Source organism: Calonectris borealis, chromosome 14, assembly GCF_964195595.1.
Source record: "Calonectris borealis chromosome 14, bCalBor7.hap1.2, whole genome shotgun sequence".
In the NCBI taxonomy this organism is placed as follows: domain Eukaryota; kingdom Metazoa; phylum Chordata; class Aves; order Procellariiformes; family Procellariidae; genus Calonectris; species Calonectris borealis.
In genome coordinates this window covers 11,116,586-11,137,153 of record NC_134325.1, presented here as the reverse complement: position 1 = coordinate 11,137,153, position 20,568 = coordinate 11,116,586, and the positions used below count along the sequence as shown (strand labels likewise).

Below are 20,568 nucleotides of genomic sequence, written 5' to 3'. Positions count from 1 at the left end.
TTTAAATGATGATGGTTCCACAAAAAAAACTATTCTTCTGCTACATCATCTCACAAATTCCAAAAAAGACTTGTTTTGGGTTCCTCCCACCTTTGGCACTGGCAGGAAATGGCCTGGTCTAATCTTTGTTTTGATCAAAGGATATTGGCAAGTTAGGATTGAAGAACAAACTATACTTTCCTGAGTTACACTACTCTGCTTTCTATTTTCTAGTAGTCTTTGTAAACATAAATGAAATTGAACTGTGTACATCCATACAAGGTAGAATAGACTGTTTTTTTCCCTGCCATTTCAGTACAATTTTTGACATTTTACTTTTGAGATTTACAAAAAAAGATCATAATAAGGAATTCCAACCAAATTACTTTTATTCTTGAGCAGGATGTTTGGATCAGGCAGAGAACATAACTTTACACGTCCAAATGAAAAAGGAGAGTATGAAGTTGCTGAAGGAATTGGTTCCACTGTGTTTCGTGCTATTCTGGTGAGTTTTCTTTATGGAGGGGAAAAAAGGCAGGGGCAAGTACTGTTAGGACAAGCACTATGAGTATTAAGAGACATAACTCCTTGATTTAGCCTTACTTGCATATCTGGACTTTGCGGATGGAATAAATACTGCTCTTCTGTATTGTTCTCTAAGGGGGAAAAAATGTTTGATATGAAAACACCCCTAGGTTTTCTAGGCATGTGCTAGGGAGAGAGAAAGTACGCATGAAATGAACCAAAAAACTACTGGCTGCCAGAAATTTGTTCACCTTCTCCTATACATCTAGTTCACCTAGTTCAGGTGTATTCAGCCCTTCTTGTGCTGAAATTAGATGAAACAGAGTAGTGGAAGCTAACTTACTGCAGGTAAGAGGAGAAAAGCAAACTTCAGTCTGAGAAGGAAGTGGCTCCTTATGTATTTCATATCTACACAAAGAAGTAGAGCTGCCGAACTGCTTTGTGAGCAGAATCGGAATAGCAAAAGCTGAGTGAAGTATAGATAAGACAGTATACATGCACCAAAATGATCGGTATTAATAGTTGTCACTTAAATAACAATTTTAACCACAGCTCACTGCTCTGGAAGCAGCTCAGAAAATTCATAAATTTGAGGCAATAAAATTCACAAAGTTTAACATATGTTGCTCTTCTACATTTTAGGGGGTTTGCTTGTGGAGAAAGCATCATAAATGAAATGATGAAATGTTTCTGTCAGTGAATGTTGAAGTGCATTGTGTTTTTTGTTTGCTGCATTACTATAGGATTACTACAAGACTGGAGTGATACGCTGTCCTGATGGGATATCTATTCCTGAACTGAGAGAAGCGTGTGACTATCTCTGTATCTCATTTGAGTATAGTACTATTAAATGCAGAGACCTCAGTAAGTACAGAATTTATTAAAATAATTTGAATTATACAGACTCACTTAAGCAAATATATGGGGAGGGGTTAATTCCAAATGGTATCCTTTATTGAAGTAAGGAACATGGCTGATACTACATGAGCAAAATCCATCCTTTTTTATCTCTTATGTAATAAAGCTCAAAAGACAATGGATGTACACCTTTTGAAAAGTAATGTTTCTGGTATTTCAGTATCTGATATTCAGGTATTTTTCTGCTGTGGTCAGCTCTGTGGAATACTTAAACTCTATTGATGCATTTGCAGTAGAGATACAGTAACATTAAGTGGTATCTTTTTTGCAGAGGAGAGGGAGGATAATTTATTCAACTCCTTGCTTAAGAGAATTAGGGTGTGTTGCTAACAGAAGTAGCACAGCTTTGCTGGTGGTGTAAGGTGCATCACACTTCCCAGTGTGTAGTGTCTCTTCAACTTGTTCCTTCCCTGAGCACAGCCAAAGTTTTGGCCTGTGTTTAAATGACCTGGCCTGCGTCTTTGGTTCCTATGATCTCATGGTGTTTGTGCAGAGCAGAGCCCGGCGCAGGGCCAAGCTGCGGCGTTCCAGCTGCGAGATCTGCGCGGGGCACCTGTGCCTTCACCGGCAGTGCTGCGACCTCACGGCGTGTCGCCTGCTGAGTCACGCTCTCGGTGCACTTTGTCCTTAGCAGAAGGATTTAGCAGCTCATGCTGTGAGCGTTTTGAGAGGCTTTGTTTTTAAGCTACTGCTTATGAAAGGCGGGCTGCGTGCTCTACTCTTTCAGCAACTGGCTTAAATAATGTTTAATTTAGGAAACCCGAGAGGAGCCTTACACACAATTACCAAATGTTTAGCAGTAGTAAAACATGAAGGAGGTCTCCTCAAAGTCACTCCACTGTCTGCCCAACGTAGTGTTAATATCTGCAGGACAGTCCTATTAATTTGAACTTCTGGTGTGGCTTCTGGTAAACATTCGAAAAAGTTCTGATCTTATACAAAGTGATAGACTAAGTGTCTTTATAGCTGTCTGCAGTAAATACTACAAAATAAACAGAACTGCTGTGTTTCTTATTCTTGCCTTCCTTTCTTTACCAAGCTTTCAAATGTGCCTATGCTTAAAATTTTGTTCCAGGTGCTCTCATGCATGAATTGTCAAATGATGGTGCTCGCAAACAATTTGAGTTTTATCTAGAGGAAATGATTCTCCCTTTAATGGTAGCCAGTGCCCAAAGTGGTGAGAGGGAGTGCCACATTGTTGTGCTGACAGATGATGATGTTGTTGACTGGGATGAAGAGTATCCTCCGCAAATGGGAGAGGAGTATTCACAAAGTAAGTTTATTTTCATTGTTTCCACCAAGCCACGCTATGGTAGAGGTAAGAGTAAATGCGCTGATTTAACTTGTCTGTACATAAGCGCTGTTAGCAAAGTCTTTACAACATCCCTAATGCCTCACAAAAGCCTAGTTTTGGTAGTTCTGCTTAATATTTTGCTTCACAGAAGCTTATGTTGCATGTTACGTTCAAGTCTAATTAAAAAGAGAAGCTAATTTTTATTATTAAGGTATTTTTATTATTAAGGTCAGTCAATGGGGGGAAGGAAATACTTTTTCAGAAAGAGCTTGATGAGAAAAATGGATAGGAGTCATGTTTACTGTGGGAGAACAACTAGAGGTTTTTAGCGGGGGGGGGAGGTGTCTGTTAGTATTTTGGAAGTACAACAGCTTGGTGTATCGATGACTTAAAAGCACCTGTGAATGGAGTGCCCTTCCCCGTGTTGATGCTGTCCCTGTAGCTGAAAATGTTCCTTCAGTGTGAAAACTTGAAATTCAGAGTTTTGTGGGGACATGTAGGAGCTTGAGGTACTCTTTGTACTCCAGTAGTATAAAATCTTAGAAGTCTCTTCAAAGTATTATAGTTTTTTGTTTTTCCTTTTTTTTTTTAATTAAAAAAAAAACCACCACCACCACAAAAAATTACATTTTTGGAGGATGCAAACCTGCAGCTCTTCTTAAAGAAGAGGAGGGTCGATGTGAATATAGATCACATGTGGCTGTTCTAATGTAGTAACACAATTGGCTCAGGTTTCTAGGACCTTTATGTCTCAAAGATGTCGATTAAAAATACCTCCTACCCTGATTAATTAGTTAGGCACACACTTACCTTTTAGATTAATACTTTTCATGAACAGTTGATGTGGATCTCTGCAGCTGTACGGGATTGATGGCCCCAGTCCCTTCTTCCAGGGTGCTATAATTGAAATTTCAAAGGTGTCCCTCTTGTTCTGCTTCACAAGTCTGGGTCTTCTGAAACTGATTTGCAGATCTCTTAGGTAATGGCAAGCAGAATGGAAAGGTTTTTTTTTAATGTCTGCAGGAATTCCATCAAAAAGGGGAAAAAAATTGAGATGTCTTTTTTGTGGAGGTGGGATTGGGAGTGTATAATGTGGTTTGCTCTGTGAATTGTCCTATCGCATTCCTAAATCCAACAAAAAAAACCCTAAGTGTATATAAAACAGACTAAATTGATAGGGGAGAAGACATGTGCAACCAACCCATTTCACAGTCCCTTCAGCCATTTTTCTCTGACTTCTGTTTTGGATATTTTGAGGAGCTCTTGAGTCTCTCCCCCCATTCTGAAATAGAAATACTAGAGTAAAGCAAAACGGTGAAAAAGATAAATCTTTGTGTTTTAAGACTAGAAGTTTAATCTTTGAATACAGTTTTTCCTCATTAAAATGTATTTTTAGTTATTTACAGCACGAAGTTGTATAGATTCTTCAAATACATTGAAAATCGAGATGTGGCCAAATCAGTTCTGAAGGAAAGGGGGCTCAAGAAGATCCGACTGGGCATTGAAGGTAAGAGAAGCATTGCTAACTCTTTGGGGGGAAAAAGGTCTGCTGCACTTACCTGGTTTATGATCATCGCTGCAGTTGAAATAAGGGTTGGTATTGTCTTTCGTATTGATGTTAGGTGATAAAACAGCCAGAGGGGGAGTGGTACCCAATAAACAACTGGTGCAGCTAGAAAACCCGATTACGGGCTCGTGACTGGTCTACAAGATGTATCTGGCTGCTAGACTGTTTGCAGAGTAACTTACGTGGTTTCTAATGACTTACGACTTGCATCTCATGCCATTTGCCCTTTAGTTTTTACACAAAATCTTCTCTGTACTTTATTTGAAGTAATGATGCATTTTTACAGCTTTCTAAGCTGTAAAACAGAATGTATCTGTCTGGTGTCCTTTCCAGGGCTTGAAATGAAAAATTTCATGTTAAGCTGCAGGTAAATATTTTCTTTCAGGAAATACGAAACTATCAAATGGATCATTGACGTACAAAGAAATATTAATCTGAAATAAACATCCTGTAATTCAGGAGGCTGAGCTGTAAAATCTCAGCTCTGGCTTTGCAAAAGACAACTACATTAAGTAGTCTTAGATTTTTATCATGAACGTAACAACTGGCTTTCTTTGCATTTCATTTTCCTTCTGATTGGTGACCCAAGTATTTAAAAATCCAGCCCTTACAATTTGTAGGATTTCTATCATTCACTCACCAAGTTGTCATAGTTATGTTTGTAATTTGCCAACCAAAAGCAAATGCTTTTAACTGCTTGTGATCTCGAAAGTAAGTAAATAGGTTCAGCTGAACAAGGTGTGAGCCTTCAGACTGACAGGGCATTCAACCAAACAAGAACTGGTTGTGTGTGTCACGCTGGCTAATACCAGATTATTTCTGCTGGCATTTCTTGTTTTAGACAAAGAACAACTGTTTGACTAAACTTGAATGCTAGTGCCCCATAATAATGTGTAACTTTCTAGTAATGAAAATTATTGCTTAGGCAGAGGGGAGAGATAACTCGAACACAGCATAAGCAGAATTGATAATTGGTCCAAAACGATGTATATAATTGGTCTAAAATGATGGAGCTGGGAGGAAGCGCTAGGATTCCACTTGGGAACTTAAACCACAGATCAGAGCGATGCTGTTCTCTACTTTTGAGATCTCATTTTCCTGCTTCCCAGGTCATAGTGTTTTAGAAACAGCCGGCTGCTTTTGGCTCAAGGGAGGAGCAACTAGCTTTGCCTGTAAAGTTTGGAAGAGTTGTCTTGTGGCAATATATTCATTATCAATAGCACTGAGCCTCTTTCCTTACAATTTGCTTGGTAGTTCAACTGCTGACTCTGTGTTCTCCTTGCATAGTGAACATTAAGGACAACACGATGGCATCTGTTTCCACTCGGGATGTTGATGGTGATGACAACTAATCTTCACTGTGCTTCCACAGGCTGCCTTTTTGTAGAAGTAAACAGTACAGGAAATGTTAACTTCTGCTGTCCTCTGTTTCTTAGGTTACCCTACATACAAAGAGAAAGTGAAAAAGCGGCCGGGCGGAAGGCCGGAGGTGATTTACAACTATGTCCAAAGACCATTTATTCGCATGTCATGGGAGAAGGAGGAAGGAAAGAGTCGGCACGTTGACTTTCAGTGCGTGAAAAGCAAATCTATTACAAATTTAGCGGCAGCGGCAGCAGATATACCCCAGGACCAGCTTGTGGTAATGCATCCTACCCCCCAGGTAGATGAGCTGGACATTCTGCCTATTCATCCTCCACCTAGTAACAGTGAGATGGAGACTGAGGGACAAAACCCGCCACTCTGATCTAGACTCGTACTAAAACAAAAGCATGCTACGTTAAAGTGACTCTGTACTCAACTCATACTACACTGCAATTCCAGTTTTTTCCATTGTATAACAGTGTTTAGGATATTGCAGTACGGACCTCTGACAGGGAGTACCTGGTTGTTTTTGAAAGAGTACAGATCAAACGTCCCGGGGTTACAGTTACATACGTGTATGTGTTTACCAGTAGGTTTGTGACATTGGTGATTTGTATGCTGGACTGTCCTCACTCTTAAGCCCATCAAAAACTATGATGGGATGCTGGTGGCTAGTTGTACGTCAGTGTTGTTACACAGGGGTTAGAATGCAGAATTGGGATTGATAGTAGCACTTTATAAATGGTTGATAAATGGAATTTGAAGCCATTTTTTATAAATGTATTGCACAATACTAACAAAGTGCTTCTATCAAAAGTATTAACTGTAAATAGTTTTGCTCTGAATAGATTGACCCTTTTAAAGTTATTGTATATGGTTGAGCACAAAACTACTTACTATTGGGTTTTTGGATTGAGGACGTGATTCAATTACCCATGTAACATCTTGTTAAACTCAAAGTTCTTTAGTGAATTTTTTCACTTGTTTGCAGCGTGAGCCATGTTCAGAAATTGTGAACAATGGATAGGGGCTTTATCTTAAATTTTGCCTTACCTTAATATGTTCACAAATATTTATTTAATACATTTTTCATAAGTGTCACAAAATAGGAAAATGCAAATGGTTCATTCTTCATTTATTAATGATTGTAAACAAGTTTTTCATGCAAATAAAGTTTCCATTATTTTAATGGGTTTGAGTTATCTGTGAATGAGATTAAGTATATGGATGAATTTTGAAAGTAGTTGCTTTTCTTTCCTCATGGAAGGACAGTTAATAAGTGAAAAACAAGTATTTCTTAAAGAGAAATCTGGTAATGTCAGACTATCTTAACCTACCTTACTAGTGTTTTTTTCTTAGCATAAACTTGAATCTAGGAGCTTCTCTAGAAATTTATTGTAGTGACAGAATCTTTTAAGTGTAAGGCATTGTTTTTCCTCCCTTTTCCCCCAAGGCTAATGAAATGATAAATAGGCAACTGCTTCTAGCATGCACCTTCAGCAGGGTTTTATCAAATTTATTTATCAAAGTAAATGCTCCATCTTAGAACAAGGGAAACATTTATTTTAAAAATATTTAACTGTCTAATACATTACACTTTAACAATATTTATAGTAAAGGATTCTTACAAGAAAGAATAAACAGCTTTATGGTACAATTAGTATAAGAAATATCCACATGGGGACTGTTTTGCAGTGTAAAAACACACCATACATCTGAAATGGTCATTTGCATATAAAAGCTACCACTGATGCCAGTGAGTTGCACAGTGATTTAAAAAAAATTTCAAACAACAGAATCCAAAATATACAAGTATTGCAAGCTATACACAGCTAACCAAATCAACACAGAACACTGTAGCAGGTTATTCCACTTTGTCTGAAGTTACACATGGTAGGATGAGTTGCGTTCTGATACAGCTTTTATGAAATTCATACATAAAAGCTTCTCAGTCCAACAAGTTTCACAGACTGTAGAACTCCACCAATAAATGCACTTCGATATTTGGATGTTGAAGCCAGGTGCATCATTTACAAGGGCCATGGCAAATCACTGAAGTCTACAGGGCCACCAAGACCTGCATCTGCTTCAAGAAGGCTCATTATTACTGCCATTGCTGCTTCATCATTGCTAGGGCTGCTTGACCCTTGATCGTTGTCAATCATATCAATGCCTATATGAGAGTTCTCCCCTGTAAGCATAAATACAGTAAGTTGTCAGAAGTTCAGTTTTATTTTGTTCACTGTACTTGCTGTGGGCGCTTGCCATTGACTTGAAGTAGACTTATCTGAACGGGCTGAACTATTTTGGGATATCCAGGTTGCCAGAGTTTCAGGGATACCACTGACCCCTGGGTGTCAGAGCACAAAGGTTAGGTCACCCCTCAGCAATGACCAGTACGGCTAATAGGGATGACCTTATGTCCTGTACTTCAAAAGTAATTCTAGATCAACATCTGGGAGTCAGCCTAGCCTTTCTTCTTGTCTCCAGTTGTTTAAAAGCATTCGCAAAGAGCGGGTGAGGAGTTCAGCTAACTCACACTGATTTGGCAAGTAAAATTACAATATAAAGTAAGCTAGCAAAGCAGACTGCCAGGCTACTCTTGTAGCCACCCCTTTAGGCAAACGGAGTGGTAGGTTAGCTATTGCTAAAAACAATCGCCTTGTTATGGTTGTCTATATGTGTTTAGCTGGTGTTGAGGCATACCATTCACTTACCAAGAATAGAGGAGTTGTCAGAATACGGGTAACCAGAGTTATCTTGGATTTGCCCAGACAGTAACCCAGCTGAAGAAATGTCTGGAGTGCCACCATTCAAGATCTTGAAAGAACAAAACAGAAGCCATAAAATAGCATGAAATGTTGCATTAAGTCTTAAATTGTCCTATAGTGGGATTTTTAATATAGGGAAGATGGACTTCCTGAGGAAAAAAAAAAAAAACAAACACCAAACGCAACACCTGAAGGCTAGCTAATCAGACTAGTTGTAAACTAGGAGCTACTTCCTCTGCGTTACGCCCATCAAACAGATGTCAGGTGTGTAGTATATCACTGCCAGAAAGGAAGAGATCAAGTCAGGACTACGTGCTAAACTTCTGAAAGTAACTTCTGAAAAACTACTAGCAAGAGTCCTCAGGGGATTTCTGCAGGTCATCCTTCGGAAGTATTCCATCTGCAAGTGATGGTAATGACAGCCAACTACAGAATGCTTTCGAATTTACAATACAGCATATGTAAAGTACTGTCAACTAAGATCCTTCATTTTAGGAGTATAATCCTCCCAGGTGGAGACAGACCGCATGAGCTGAGCGTTGCTCCCGGATCGTAAGTCCAGCCATTTTTTGGTACAGAGCAGCACAGCGGTACAGTGTACACTACAGCTCACCAGAGCGAAGAACCTTCTCTGGGATTCTTAAATAGCAAGGGAATAGCTGAAGTTCAACCACAGTTTTGAGCTGCTCAGACGTGTGTACGCTGGAAGGTAAGTACTCATGAGCTCCCTTCTGAAGGCAGCCTCAGCTGGAGCTTGTGTTGTTCCTAGCAAGCATAGGCTTCTAAGGAGAAGTATTAAGGGGGTACCCTATTAGAAACACACAACTCTCCATGTGTATTTTCTTTTATTCTGTTACAGTAGCCCTTACTATATGTAGGTGTTGAATTATTGTAGGGTGGAAGGAGCAAGAATATCTATTCCTAGAATTACTACTCAGTTTGTTCCAACTTCAAGTCTTATTTCAAGAACAAAGTAAGCCAGGAATAGACAGAAATGTCAGCTATATGCTCCAGTACAAGCAATTCTTACGTATAGTCATCATAATTTCTGGGGCAAAAAAGTTATTAAGTCTGAGGCAGTGTTCAAATGCACAGGAGAAGGATTTGGATAAGTGCTCTTCTTGCCTCGAATATAACCACCATAAGCAGCAATTTACTAGATAACTTAAATGCAGCCAGTACAAGTGTTCAGGTGGTTAAGTGTTGGTAATGGTATGTGAGTGCTACTCAAGCAATCTTAGAACAAGGCATGGTACATGGTATTGATTTAAAAATAAACTGTCAGTGCACAGTAAAGCATCTAATTGTCGTATTTTGCACTACAGAAGTGCAGTAAAACTGTTGTGATTCATCTGAGCAGCCAGTGCTCAAACAATAGCAATTCCAGTGTTCACCGTTATGTGGTGTTAAAGAGTTTTTGGAGGATCAAGAGATGAAGAGAGCTGTTTCTTGCAGCTCTGTTAAAAAAAAGAAGTGAAAATCTAAAGAGCAGGTGCATTTCAAAAGCTGCCGGTGTTTAAGAACTACTGGTCTCTGCACTTTAGGGACTACTGTAAAGGGATTTCGACTACCAGAATACTTTGACTTGCCGACTTCTTCAGCCGAGCAGCCAAGAGGAGTTCGCCACCACACGTAATTTTATGAGCATGGCCTCATGTTGCTTGCCACTACTGCTACAAGACTGTTTGTAAAGCTTGTTCTTACCTTCTTGCCTCCTGGGGAGGATGTGTCAGGTGGTGGTGTGCTGGTAATGTTCAGTGGACTTGAACCACAGCTAGAAGGTGATGATCCTCTTATCCTAAAATACAGATAAAACAGGGAATGAGTTTACCAGCAGCTGTGAGACTCAGGTGCCAGAGACCTGGAGATTCAAATGCTGACTTTAGTATCAGGTGGCATAACGTGTTAAAAACATGAACTTCATTTTTGTAATTTCCTCACATTTTCAGTGTTGCTCAAATCAGCAGTAGCTACGTTTTTATTTGCAGCTAGATAAGTAGTTGTGTGTAAATTGTCCAGCTTGCTCAGTCTGCAAGCTTTACCTCTTCCCCCTCTTTGTTCCTGTACAGCCTTCACAGAGAGTCAGAAGGAAGAGGTCCTGGGTACTGAGGAAAGCCTCATTTTCGGTATTTTACTTCAATTTAGACCAGCTAAGAATTCAAGCTGCCTCAGTGACAGAAACCTAGACTCCTTAAGTGAGCTACAGAAGTACACGACATTTGATACAGTTAATATTTTTTTAAACTGTCTGAAGCAGCATTTTTCACTTCAATTTTCCATAGCTTGATCAAATATCATTTTTTTATTAAAGGATAATATATTAACTGTAGAACCAACAAACCTCTAGACTAAAGGGATGAGGTGTAGTTACAGAAAAGCAATGGAAATGGGAATCTTATCCTTGGCAGAGTTCCCCTGGGAAAGCTGAACAGAAGGCAGCTTTGGAAAATAGTAACAGCTGCTGAAAAAGGACTGGAACTAACCCAGGGTCTTGAAATGAAATGAAAACATGGGTGGTAAGCTATACTACTACACTCACTGAGGCTAATTAAGTGTTTTACAGCTACTAAAAGGGATGGTTAATTTTCAAAGTATTGTTTCAGCCTTGGTGTGGCGCTTCCCCCCCCCCCCCCTTCCTTCTTCCTGTTCTTATAGACAGGAAAGAAGCCGTATGTGATAGGTCTGCTGTTCCCTTGAAAGCAGTGTAACTAGTCTTTGGCTTGCAGCAGAAACAAAGCTAAGGGAAAGAGACTGAATGTTTTCCTGAATTGCAGCTCAGTATGGTTAAATTAAACATCTGCTGGATGAGGCCACTTTTATGGGAAGGGGAACAATTCCCAAGAGGAAATTCATGAAGAACAGGGATTGTTAGCCAGTAGAAATTAAGTGATACCCACTGAAAGTAGCTGCTCGCAGAGGCGAGAGACGAGATGGCTGTTCTGAGAAACAGCTATGTATTTCTACAGTCCCCTACTGAAGGGTGCTACAAGACTTCTTGTTTAAACCAGAGACCTACATCTTGACTTCTAGACAGACTGCCCCTGGGAAGGCAGAGCTAGCTTAATCATTGTGTCCTTGCTCAAAGAGCTGTGGGAGAACTGCACAAGCTGAACTTAGATACCTAACAACTCTAAAAGTGGATCACATGAAAACAAACATTGCTTTTTTGGCACGTAGTCAATAGCTTTGGCATTTGGAGGTTGTGCCACTTACACCCGTAAGTCACTGGAAGAAGAATAGTCTGGAAAGGAATTTGTTTCCAGTTAGCTGTTCTTTTCAATTACTGTTTCTGGTGAACAGATAATTATCACCATTAGTTTCAATATTAGTCTTTTACAACAGAAAGCTAGAAGGCTGTAACTTTTTCATTCTTTCACTACGGGCTTTGACTGCCTCAGGTATTCTGAATAGGTATCTGTAGCTGTCTACTTCTAAAATGCAACTGTATCATTCCGTATTCAGCTTGAAGAAAGACTTCCTTAATTTCCTCTTAAAGAACAATACTGATTTTCCTCGTCATTTTCTCTCACCTGTGAATCTCCATGATTTCTTCAGCAATCATCCTCCCTATTTTACCTGCCCCAGCTCTTGTTCCACCTGGAATTCCAGGCACAGTAGGATGGGTCCTTTTTGGGCCACCTGAAATGAGTAGATCTCTTAAGGTCAGATAAAAGCTTGCAAACCTTTTCCAAAAAGCATTTGTATTTAGGCATGTTTTGAGAATCTGCAGGACCTTCTGAAATGTGATTATTTACGATTCCACCAACTGGTGAATGGAAGGCTCTGACTTGCACTGAGCTATGCTATGTCTCTTAGACGTCCCTCTGCACCAGCAGGTACACAACATACCCTGACTCTTACCAGAATCTGGCTGTTTCCAGATCTGGTAATACCTCTCGTCCAGAGTTGGTAAAGAATATCTCGTCAGACCTGCTTTATTCTATGCCTGAATAGGCTCACCTCCAAACATGTTTGTTCTTTGCTTTGTGTGAAGAACTTGCCAGCACATATTCCGTTCAATATGGATAAGCCCAACCCCCTGTAGAATGGAGGAAGAAGTGAGGTCTGAACAGTTGGAAGCTCGCTGTTATTTAATGTGATTTGACACTTGCACAACACTTGAGAGGTAGTCACGAAGGAGCCTGATATACTCCAAGGCATAGCGAAGAAAAGATCATGTACTAAAAGGGCAAGAAAGCCCTTAGCATTGCTTATGCATAATGGATAACTGCCTTCTTTTAGAAATTTGTATTTAACAATAGCAACTCTCAGTTTCTATGGCTCAGACACATCAGGAGGTGAGAAGGTTCACCTAGAAGGTCATCAAATCCCTAGCAGAGCCAGAACCCCTTGAAATTAAACTTCACTAAATGAACTTTCTTTTCTGGGGACAAGAACTGTCAGTGTGATGATATTATACGTCTGTTTTCTTTTCAAAGATTGTGTTGTGGCAACAATAAGCTTATCCTATTACCGAACAGTTTGTTCTATATTTTTTTCCATTTTCAGAAGGCCCAGACACCACATTACTGCCGTTACTGTACCTTCAATTACTAACCATCATGCCTACATGGCAGCTTCTCTTGCTGCCACTGTCAGCTGTCCTGTGCTTTGCCACCCTTCTTCCTCCACGGTTTCACTTACTAAACGTCATTTTTCAGAACAGAGATAACCGAAAAGCCCAGCTTTGCTGAAGTCTTGCACTGTTCTCCTAAGCGTATTGTCTACAACTTACAAATTAATTCCAGACATGCGCAATATCTTTGCTTTACAGCTGTAAAAGCATAGCTGCTAAAAGTAGTATCTAGCAGATAGGGTGTCCAAAAGCAATGGTTCCCAACTCTTTGGAAAGAACCTCAGTATTATCACCATGTTTCTTTCCCCGTCTTTCATCCCTGGGCTGTCACTGCATCCTTCTATTCTACCTCGCTTCCACCCTGCTCCAGTAACACTTCATTATTAAATCAAGCTCTGCATTATGCTGCATGCCGCCCGTCGTAAAAGACGGTTCAGTGAGCTGCAGCATTCATAACAAGCCATGGTGATTACCAGAGGTCAGTCCTCCTGTCCTGACAAAAGTCAGTCAAACGAAGGGCAGGTGAGGGGCAATAAGCCAAATGGCCAAACTATATTTACGATCCATTCACCCCCTAGTAGTCATCTGCACTGACCACAGAACGTGAATTCACTCTGGGACGATGTACAAATAGCGCCATGCACGAAGGCAAACATTTCTCCTCTACGTCACTCCTGCAACACTGTTTATACTTGTTTAACTGGCTCATTCACTTCTCTTTGACCAGCTTATATCCAAAGTTGGTACCTAAGTTCAACACAGCAAGAACTGCATCAGTACTTTTTTGCCCCAAAACTTGTTTTTCTTTAGGATATTAACAAATTCTCAATGCAAAAGTGCAGCAAATTTGTGCATGCAAGATTAGCTGCTAACAAGGCATGACTGCCAATAATTTCCTCACAGTACAGTAGTTACCTTCTCCAGCCTGAAGCACACTGTCCATGCTGTGTGGAGAAGCCGCAAGCTGCGGAAAGGCTGCGTCTGCACTATCAAGTACGTTGGTGCTGTGGATTTCAAGAATTAGAAGAATCAGTGATAGAAAACCCTGCAAAACAGTCACTCTGCCAGTATGTCAGAATGGAATGCTTCAGGGTTTAAGTAGTTTGTGAGTCACTATCACCTCTGTGAAAGCAGCACTGTGACTGACACCAAGGCTAGATAAACAACAGAAATAAAACACCATGTTACAACTCAAAGTGTGCAACCCAAACAGCTTCTCTCGTAAGAATTCCTCTACAGCAGTTATTCTACTGCGAAATCACTGCATCTGTACAGAACCCTCAAGGAAAAAGAAAAGGAGGGGGAAGTTGCTACATAAGCAAAGAAATGCATCTCCTGTAAGTCCCTACAAGGACTGGAACCCCACGTTTTCCCAAAGAAAGAAGGTATTTCTATTTCTGCAGGCTTTAATAAACAGATATTAAACTATTGCAATTATTAAACTAATTCCCCTCTCCCCAGGCATGCAGTTCTGGGTGTTATCTGGAGAAGACACCTATTGTCACATAGAAGATGTGCACATATTTAGGTCAAACTTCATCTGAAAACAGGGCAAAGCAATCAGCATTTACGTGCATCTGCTAAGGGAAAAATACTTACGAAACGACTGTATTTGTCGAGACAATGTATTCTACTTCTTTGGTCCAAGGGTTCATGAAACTGAACCAGCGACTCCGCAATGTAATAAAAGAGCCATCTTTTATTTTAAACTTGTAGCAGTTAGTCGTAATTTTTTCTCTTGTCTGCAAAACTAAAGACAGAGAGAAAGCAAGTAGCCTTGTGTCAAACAGGCCAAATGACTACACAAACAGAGCTCTTATCAGGGAAAACTCAGTTAATTCCTCCCTTCACCCCTGAAGAAAAATGCTGTTTCTGCAGTCATCCCCTCCCCCAACCTGAACCTCAAATATTGACTAAAAATCCATGGAAGTCTAAGATAATCATATTGTTTGGCACACACAGCACAATGGTCTTAACTAAAGCATTTGCAAACAGAGAAATATCCAAATCTTTTCAAGTTTGTTTGTTTTTCTTAATACACAATTATTCCCAATATTTTTACAAAATTTCTTTACTGAATTATTAGTAATCGTACCTTGTCTATGACATTCTGCAAGATGTCCTATATCATCTTGATGAAAATACTCGTAACATGAAGTACCTAGGAGTTCCTGGGGTAGGTATGCCAGAATGGCTGTTGCCCTTGGGGGAGGGAGGAGAAGAACAAAATAAGAGAAAAACAATTCGTTTCTAGTTAAAGTATTAGTGACAGATTGCTAAAACTCACACTGAAGTTGGGTAAGGCTCAAGTGATGCGGAAAGGTATTTTCAGCTTAGAAGGTAAAAAAATTCATTAAGAATACTCTTTTTAATTATCAGATACATAACACCAACAGCCCTCAGGTATCCTATTTGACCTATCACCACCGGGATATAAGACTTTCTGAGTAGCTTTGGAGGTATATTGTAATTTTGAGAATTTAAACCCGAATAAAGCTGCCTTGTAGCAGCCACAAGATAATACAAAGCTTTCTGCATAAAATGCCATTGAAAAATAGACATCAAAGGTTTGAAGAACTGCTGTGTTCCTTTGCGTACCCATGGTGCTGCTGCTGTACAGAGGCGAGTGTTTTAGCAGCATTTTCTCCCCTCAAGTCACAAGCCTTAAGAGCGGGAGAAAAAAAAACACCCCACCAAACCCTGCACCCACATCCATAAAAAAGAAAAGTTAAGAAATAGAATTTTCCTGAATAAGCACTAAGAAATCTACTATGTGTCTCTCTTTTAAATCGGACAGGAGCATGAAGCAAATAAACCAACTTTTTGTTTCATCAGAACCAGCCACAAAGTCAACTCATTTTCTTCCTCATCAGAAAACTTTAGAGCGAAATACACCCGCGATCTGCAACATGGGAAAGACATGGATTCTGGATCTGACTCTCAGGTAGTGTTCAAGGAGCTCTTGGCAAGGATGGAGGACACCTCAAGAAACTAGGAAAAAAAGACTTTGTGTTACCATCAACTTGGTAACCCAAGCTTTAAACCAAGTTCAAGAGGAAAAGGCAAAGCAACACTGCAGGTAAGTGACAATGAGCTATGCAACAGCCTAACACAGGGTGAAAGGGTCGTTCTTGACAAGGAAGAAGCTATAGTGGGCCAGTATGCTAAACATCCTAGAGATCTGTGTATTAAAACACAACAACAAGAATTATTTCTTGTTAATCATTTAGAAGCTGTAACAACTTCATTAGGATAACTCATGTGCTGGTTTTGGCTGGGATGGAGTTAATTTTCTTCATAGAAGCTAGTATGGGGCTATGTTTTGGATTTGTGCTGGAAAAAGTGTTGATAACACAGGGATGTTTTAGTTACTGCTGAGCAGGGCTTACACAGAGTCAAAGCCTTTTCTGCTCCTCACCCCACCCCCCCAGCGAGCAGGCTGGGGGGCACAAGAAGCTGGGAGGGGACACAGCTGGGACAGCTGACCCCAACTGACCAAAGGGATATTCCATACCATATGATGTCATGCTCAGCATATAAAGCTGGGGGAAGAAGAAGGAAGGGGGGGACGTTCAGAGCAATAGCATTTGTCTTCCCAAGTAACCATTATGCGTGATGGAGCCCTGCTGTCCTGGAGATGGCTGAACACCTGCCTGCCGATGGGAAGGAGTGAATGAATTCCTTGTTTTGCTTTGCTTGTGCGTGGCTTTTGCTTTACCTATTAAACTGTCTTTATCTCAACCCACGAGTTTCCTCACTTTTACCCTTCCGATTCTCTCCCCCATCCCATCCGGGGGAAGTGAGCGAGCGGCTGCGTGGGGCTCAGTTGCTGGCTGGGGTTAAACCACGACAACTCATCTAACCCAGAATACCACGATGAAAAATAACAGATGGGGCGGGGGGGCAGGGGAGAATTGCTGTCACCTTGTACGTTAGGGATGTGTACGCTTGCCTCCAGCCCCCAGAAGATAGCATAAGACAGACTTTTGAGGGTATCGGGGAGGGACAATACATTACTGCTACCATGGTCCACAGAACACAGCCACCACCTGGGAAATCATTCTAAGACTTCCCAGTGAAGGAAGAAAGAGCTGAGAAAGTAACAAAGGAGGACAAGCCATCCAGGAAGACCCTGAAATGCGCACCATTTAATTTAGAAGATAGAGAACACTGTCAGAATCAAATCTGCAGGAGCCCTAGAGAAACTGCTCAAGAACATCAGGATAGAAAGTAATATGGCTGAATGACTCCAGGGTAAGAGTCTGAGATCCTCACTAGAAGAACGGAGAGCAAACAAAAACTAGTGAACTACAGTGAACTTCGATTTTGTATTTCTTATAAGAAAATTTACTGAAGGAAAAATTATAGTTCCTTGAAGAAATCAGTATAAGATTCACAATTCCAAACTATTCCAGTACAAATTAAATAGAGAGGGTAATAAGGAACAAACCTAGGTAGATCCATCACCTCTTCTGCAATCTCAAAAAAGCCCAAATGAAGTATTATAAAATATAGAAATTAGTACATATTAGTAACTATGAACAAGAACAGCAGGAAAAGCACTGAAGCACAAAAAATGAATTGCCACTGACAAAAAACATAGTATTTCGATGCAGGGCATTTTTGTATTTTCCCCCCACACACTAGAAGCATTCAGCACCAACCAGGTGGCTTACATCTGAAGCCCTCATTGACAGGGAGCTCTAAGTCCTCAGCCTTGGAGAAGGAAACATTACAAGTATTCATGACAGAACTTTTCAAACTGGCTTCTGTCTGGTGAACCTCATCCCAGGACACTTAACCTGCTGACAGCTCCAAGACTGCTTTGATGAGTTATCTCTGAGAGCCTGTGGAGAACCACAAAGCAGCAAAACGTAGAGTCTATCTTTAAAAAGGAAGAGCCAGGAACCAAGTCAACATTATTCCAGTATCCTTCCAAGAACTGAAGTAACCAAGCCTTTTAACAGCACTGCAGCGGTGGGAAACCTGACATAAATGGGTAACAACAAATATGGGCATCAGTAAGCAACTTGTCCAGCCTTTTAAATTTACTTTCATAGCAGGATAAACAGGTTTTTTGGAAAGAAGATGCACCAAATTACAGCAGATGTCAAGAGACTTAACAATTTCAAGTTCTGACCATATTCTATTAAGCAAGGAAGGAAATTGTTCTTGCCCTTCTTGAATTTCATCCTTTATTTTTCTTTAGCTTGCTTCTCCAACTTAACAAGGCAACTTTGAATTCTGAAGCTGTATATGATGTCATCTGCATATATAATAAACTTAATCTTACTCTCAAATTTGCCATCCAGAGTCATTGGAAGTACTCGGAAAGTAAGAGGTGGGATGGTTCTCTTTAAAACTCTGTTCAGTGCGGCCTGCCATTTTGACAGTGAACTGTTAAGTAGTTCTCTGACAGTGGTAGCCCAGCTAGTTAGTACCTAATCTACAGCAGTTATTCTCCAGGGACCATGCAACCCATAAGGACAAAAAGTTAGGGTCACAGAGAGTTTAAGAAGTGTTTCTTTCCTGGATTCCCTTGGGCAAATGGCAAAGGAACCCCAACATAAAAATAAATTCATAGTTTTCAATTTTTACAGGTGCCTAAATATTCTCCAGTGGAAGCATGGATCATAGGATACCAAGTTTAAGCCTACAGATGAGGCTTACTCCTTAAAAATTCCTTTTCAAAGAGCTCTTTGAAGCAGTATACACATTCCAAGGTCTGTAAACGACAGCTGGAAATCAATTAAATAAGAGCGTATGTGTTTAAATCCAATGGATCAACATTTTCTGAGTCTTACTATTTTAGAAATACTTCAAAACTATCCATCAGGGGAATGTGTCTGATCTTTTGAAAATAAAACTCATTCATAAACTACCATACTTTGGCATGACAGAATGGCACACTTCTGAGCAACAGAAACGCTACGAATGCTCTCATAGCTCCCAGAGTGACCACCATCTCTAAGCACTGCTGCCAAAGAGCTGGTGTTTCAAAAAGCTCTCTAACAAATTAAAAACAAAAACCAAACAACCCAACCAAAAAAAGAGACCCCGCACCAAAAACCCCAAAACCAAAAAACCCAACCACCTCAACCACAGAGATAACATTAAAAACCAGATTCTCCTTACTGCACTTCCTTCCAAGACTAAGCTGTATTTCCTCTCAAAGTCCACTAAAAATCAGCTGACACACCAGACACACCCCTGAAACACGTTCCAGCAGGCAGAGTCTGGCAGAGTTTGGAGCCTGGGTTTTTTTACATTGTAAGTAACTGAGCCTAAGCCACGGGCAACCTGAAACAGCCTTATCTAAGCAGTCTCAACCCATCTTGACAAGGAAGGGAAACAAACAAGCCCTCCCCAACCAGCCCAACATAACCCCTCCATTAACATCCTTCGACCATCCTTTTTCCCTTGATGATGCCAGTTATTTTGAAGGAAGACCCAGGTCATGTGTCTCTGCTACTTAAGAAAATTCAAGCAATTTCTTTTCAAAGAGATAAGAATTTGCCTTTTAGGTAATAAATAAAATTGATGCTTGAAAGAAGGTATCACATTGGTACAAATTCTCAAACCTCTTCCAAGAAGCAAAGCTCATGAAAAGCTTGCTTTCTTATAAATACAAAAGATCACATACAGAAGTATTAATTCAGCAGAATGTGTACAAGTATATAGTTAAATAAACGTATATGCTATCAAAGTCTAATGCAGCTTGTGCAATAACTTAACTATGTAGTGTTTGCAAAAGTCTTCAAACAACACTAAGTACAAGCAGCAATTACAAAGTCCAGTTTAAAAACAGGACAGCATATTCTTCTGAGGATTACATATACACATTCCCTTAACAAATGGGCAGAAATGATCCCTGGATTATTCTGTCTAGTAAGCCATATTTTTGGAGCGTTTTGGGGTTTTTTTTGTTTGGTTGGGGTTTTTTTTAAATTTAATCAGTAATGCTGAATAAGTACATAGTAATGGCTTTGAGCTGGGTCTCAAAAACCAAAATAACTTGCAGTCAGGATTTAGGAAAAAGCTGAAAAGAAGAGTCATTTCTTTTTTCAATGGTATTTACACTGGTTTAAGTAAAGCTGTCAGTAAAGCAGTGTTGGACAGTGACTTATTATGGAAGTTATTTAAAGTATTCTTACCTCTGATCTACAAAAACAAATTTCCCATCTATTGCATGTCGAGAAACATATTCTGTAGGTTTCACCCTGATCTCACCATTGACTGGCTGTGGTACTACATGAGGATGCAGCCGTCCAATTGCAACAAGACAGCTTAAATTACAACCCTCGTTATCTGGTTCATTATCTTCATCTAGTCCCATTTTTGTTGGCGGCCAGCTTTTTAAATATCCTGTACTATGAATAGTGCAAAAGCTTTTGCGGTCTGCTGTAAAAAAAAAAAAAAAAAGGCAGTTAGGTCAGGGATATTGCTTTGGAGAACTTCATCTCAATTCTGCTAATAATGCATGTCCTCTTTTATCCAGGAAATTTGGGATACTGTTCACTAAGGGATTTTTCAGCACTCCTGCTTCAATGCAGCTAATCTGAGGTAGTTCAAT

The 20,568-nt window shown here is 40.1% G+C and overlaps 2 protein-coding genes across 14 annotated transcripts in view; one reads left to right on the top strand and one right to left on the bottom strand.

Annotated features, from left to right (window-relative positions):
- The window catches only part of BTBD10 (BTB domain containing 10), a 30,583-nt gene extending 23,746 nt beyond the window's left edge, over window positions 1–6,837 (top strand). For 7 of the 8 annotated variants that reach the window (XM_075163211.1, XM_075163208.1, XM_075163206.1 and 4 more), the window contains 5 exons: window positions 382–484; window positions 1,248–1,368; window positions 2,498–2,695; window positions 4,113–4,223; window positions 5,720–6,837. In XM_075163211.1, coding sequence (XP_075019312.1) covers window positions 382–484; window positions 1,248–1,368; window positions 2,498–2,695; window positions 4,113–4,223; window positions 5,720–6,030 — 844 coding nt within the window. In that variant the 3' untranslated portion in view covers window positions 6,031–6,837. The remainder of the gene's footprint in view (window positions 1–381; window positions 485–1,247; window positions 1,369–2,497; window positions 2,696–4,112; window positions 4,224–5,719) is intronic. The other variant, XM_075163213.1, reaches the window with a different exon arrangement.
- Window positions 6,838–7,190: 353 nt separating this feature from the next.
- BMAL1 (basic helix-loop-helix ARNT like 1) overlaps window positions 7,191–20,568 on the bottom strand; it is a 53,625-nt gene continuing 40,247 nt past the window's right edge. For all 6 annotated transcript variants that reach the window (XM_075163200.1, XM_075163199.1, XM_075163203.1 and 3 more), the window contains 8 exons: window positions 20,150–20,396; window positions 15,091–15,197; window positions 14,595–14,745; window positions 13,911–13,999; window positions 11,950–12,058; window positions 10,124–10,217; window positions 8,366–8,468; window positions 7,191–7,839 (listed from right to left, as the gene is read on the bottom strand). In XM_075163200.1, the coding sequence (XP_075019301.1) occupies window positions 7,679–7,839; window positions 8,366–8,468; window positions 10,124–10,217; window positions 11,950–12,058; window positions 13,911–13,999; window positions 14,595–14,745; window positions 15,091–15,197; window positions 20,150–20,396 (1,061 nt within the window). In that variant the 3' untranslated portion in view covers window positions 7,191–7,678. The remainder of the gene's footprint in view (window positions 7,840–8,365; window positions 8,469–10,123; window positions 10,218–11,949; window positions 12,059–13,910; window positions 14,000–14,594; window positions 14,746–15,090; window positions 15,198–20,149; window positions 20,397–20,568) is intronic.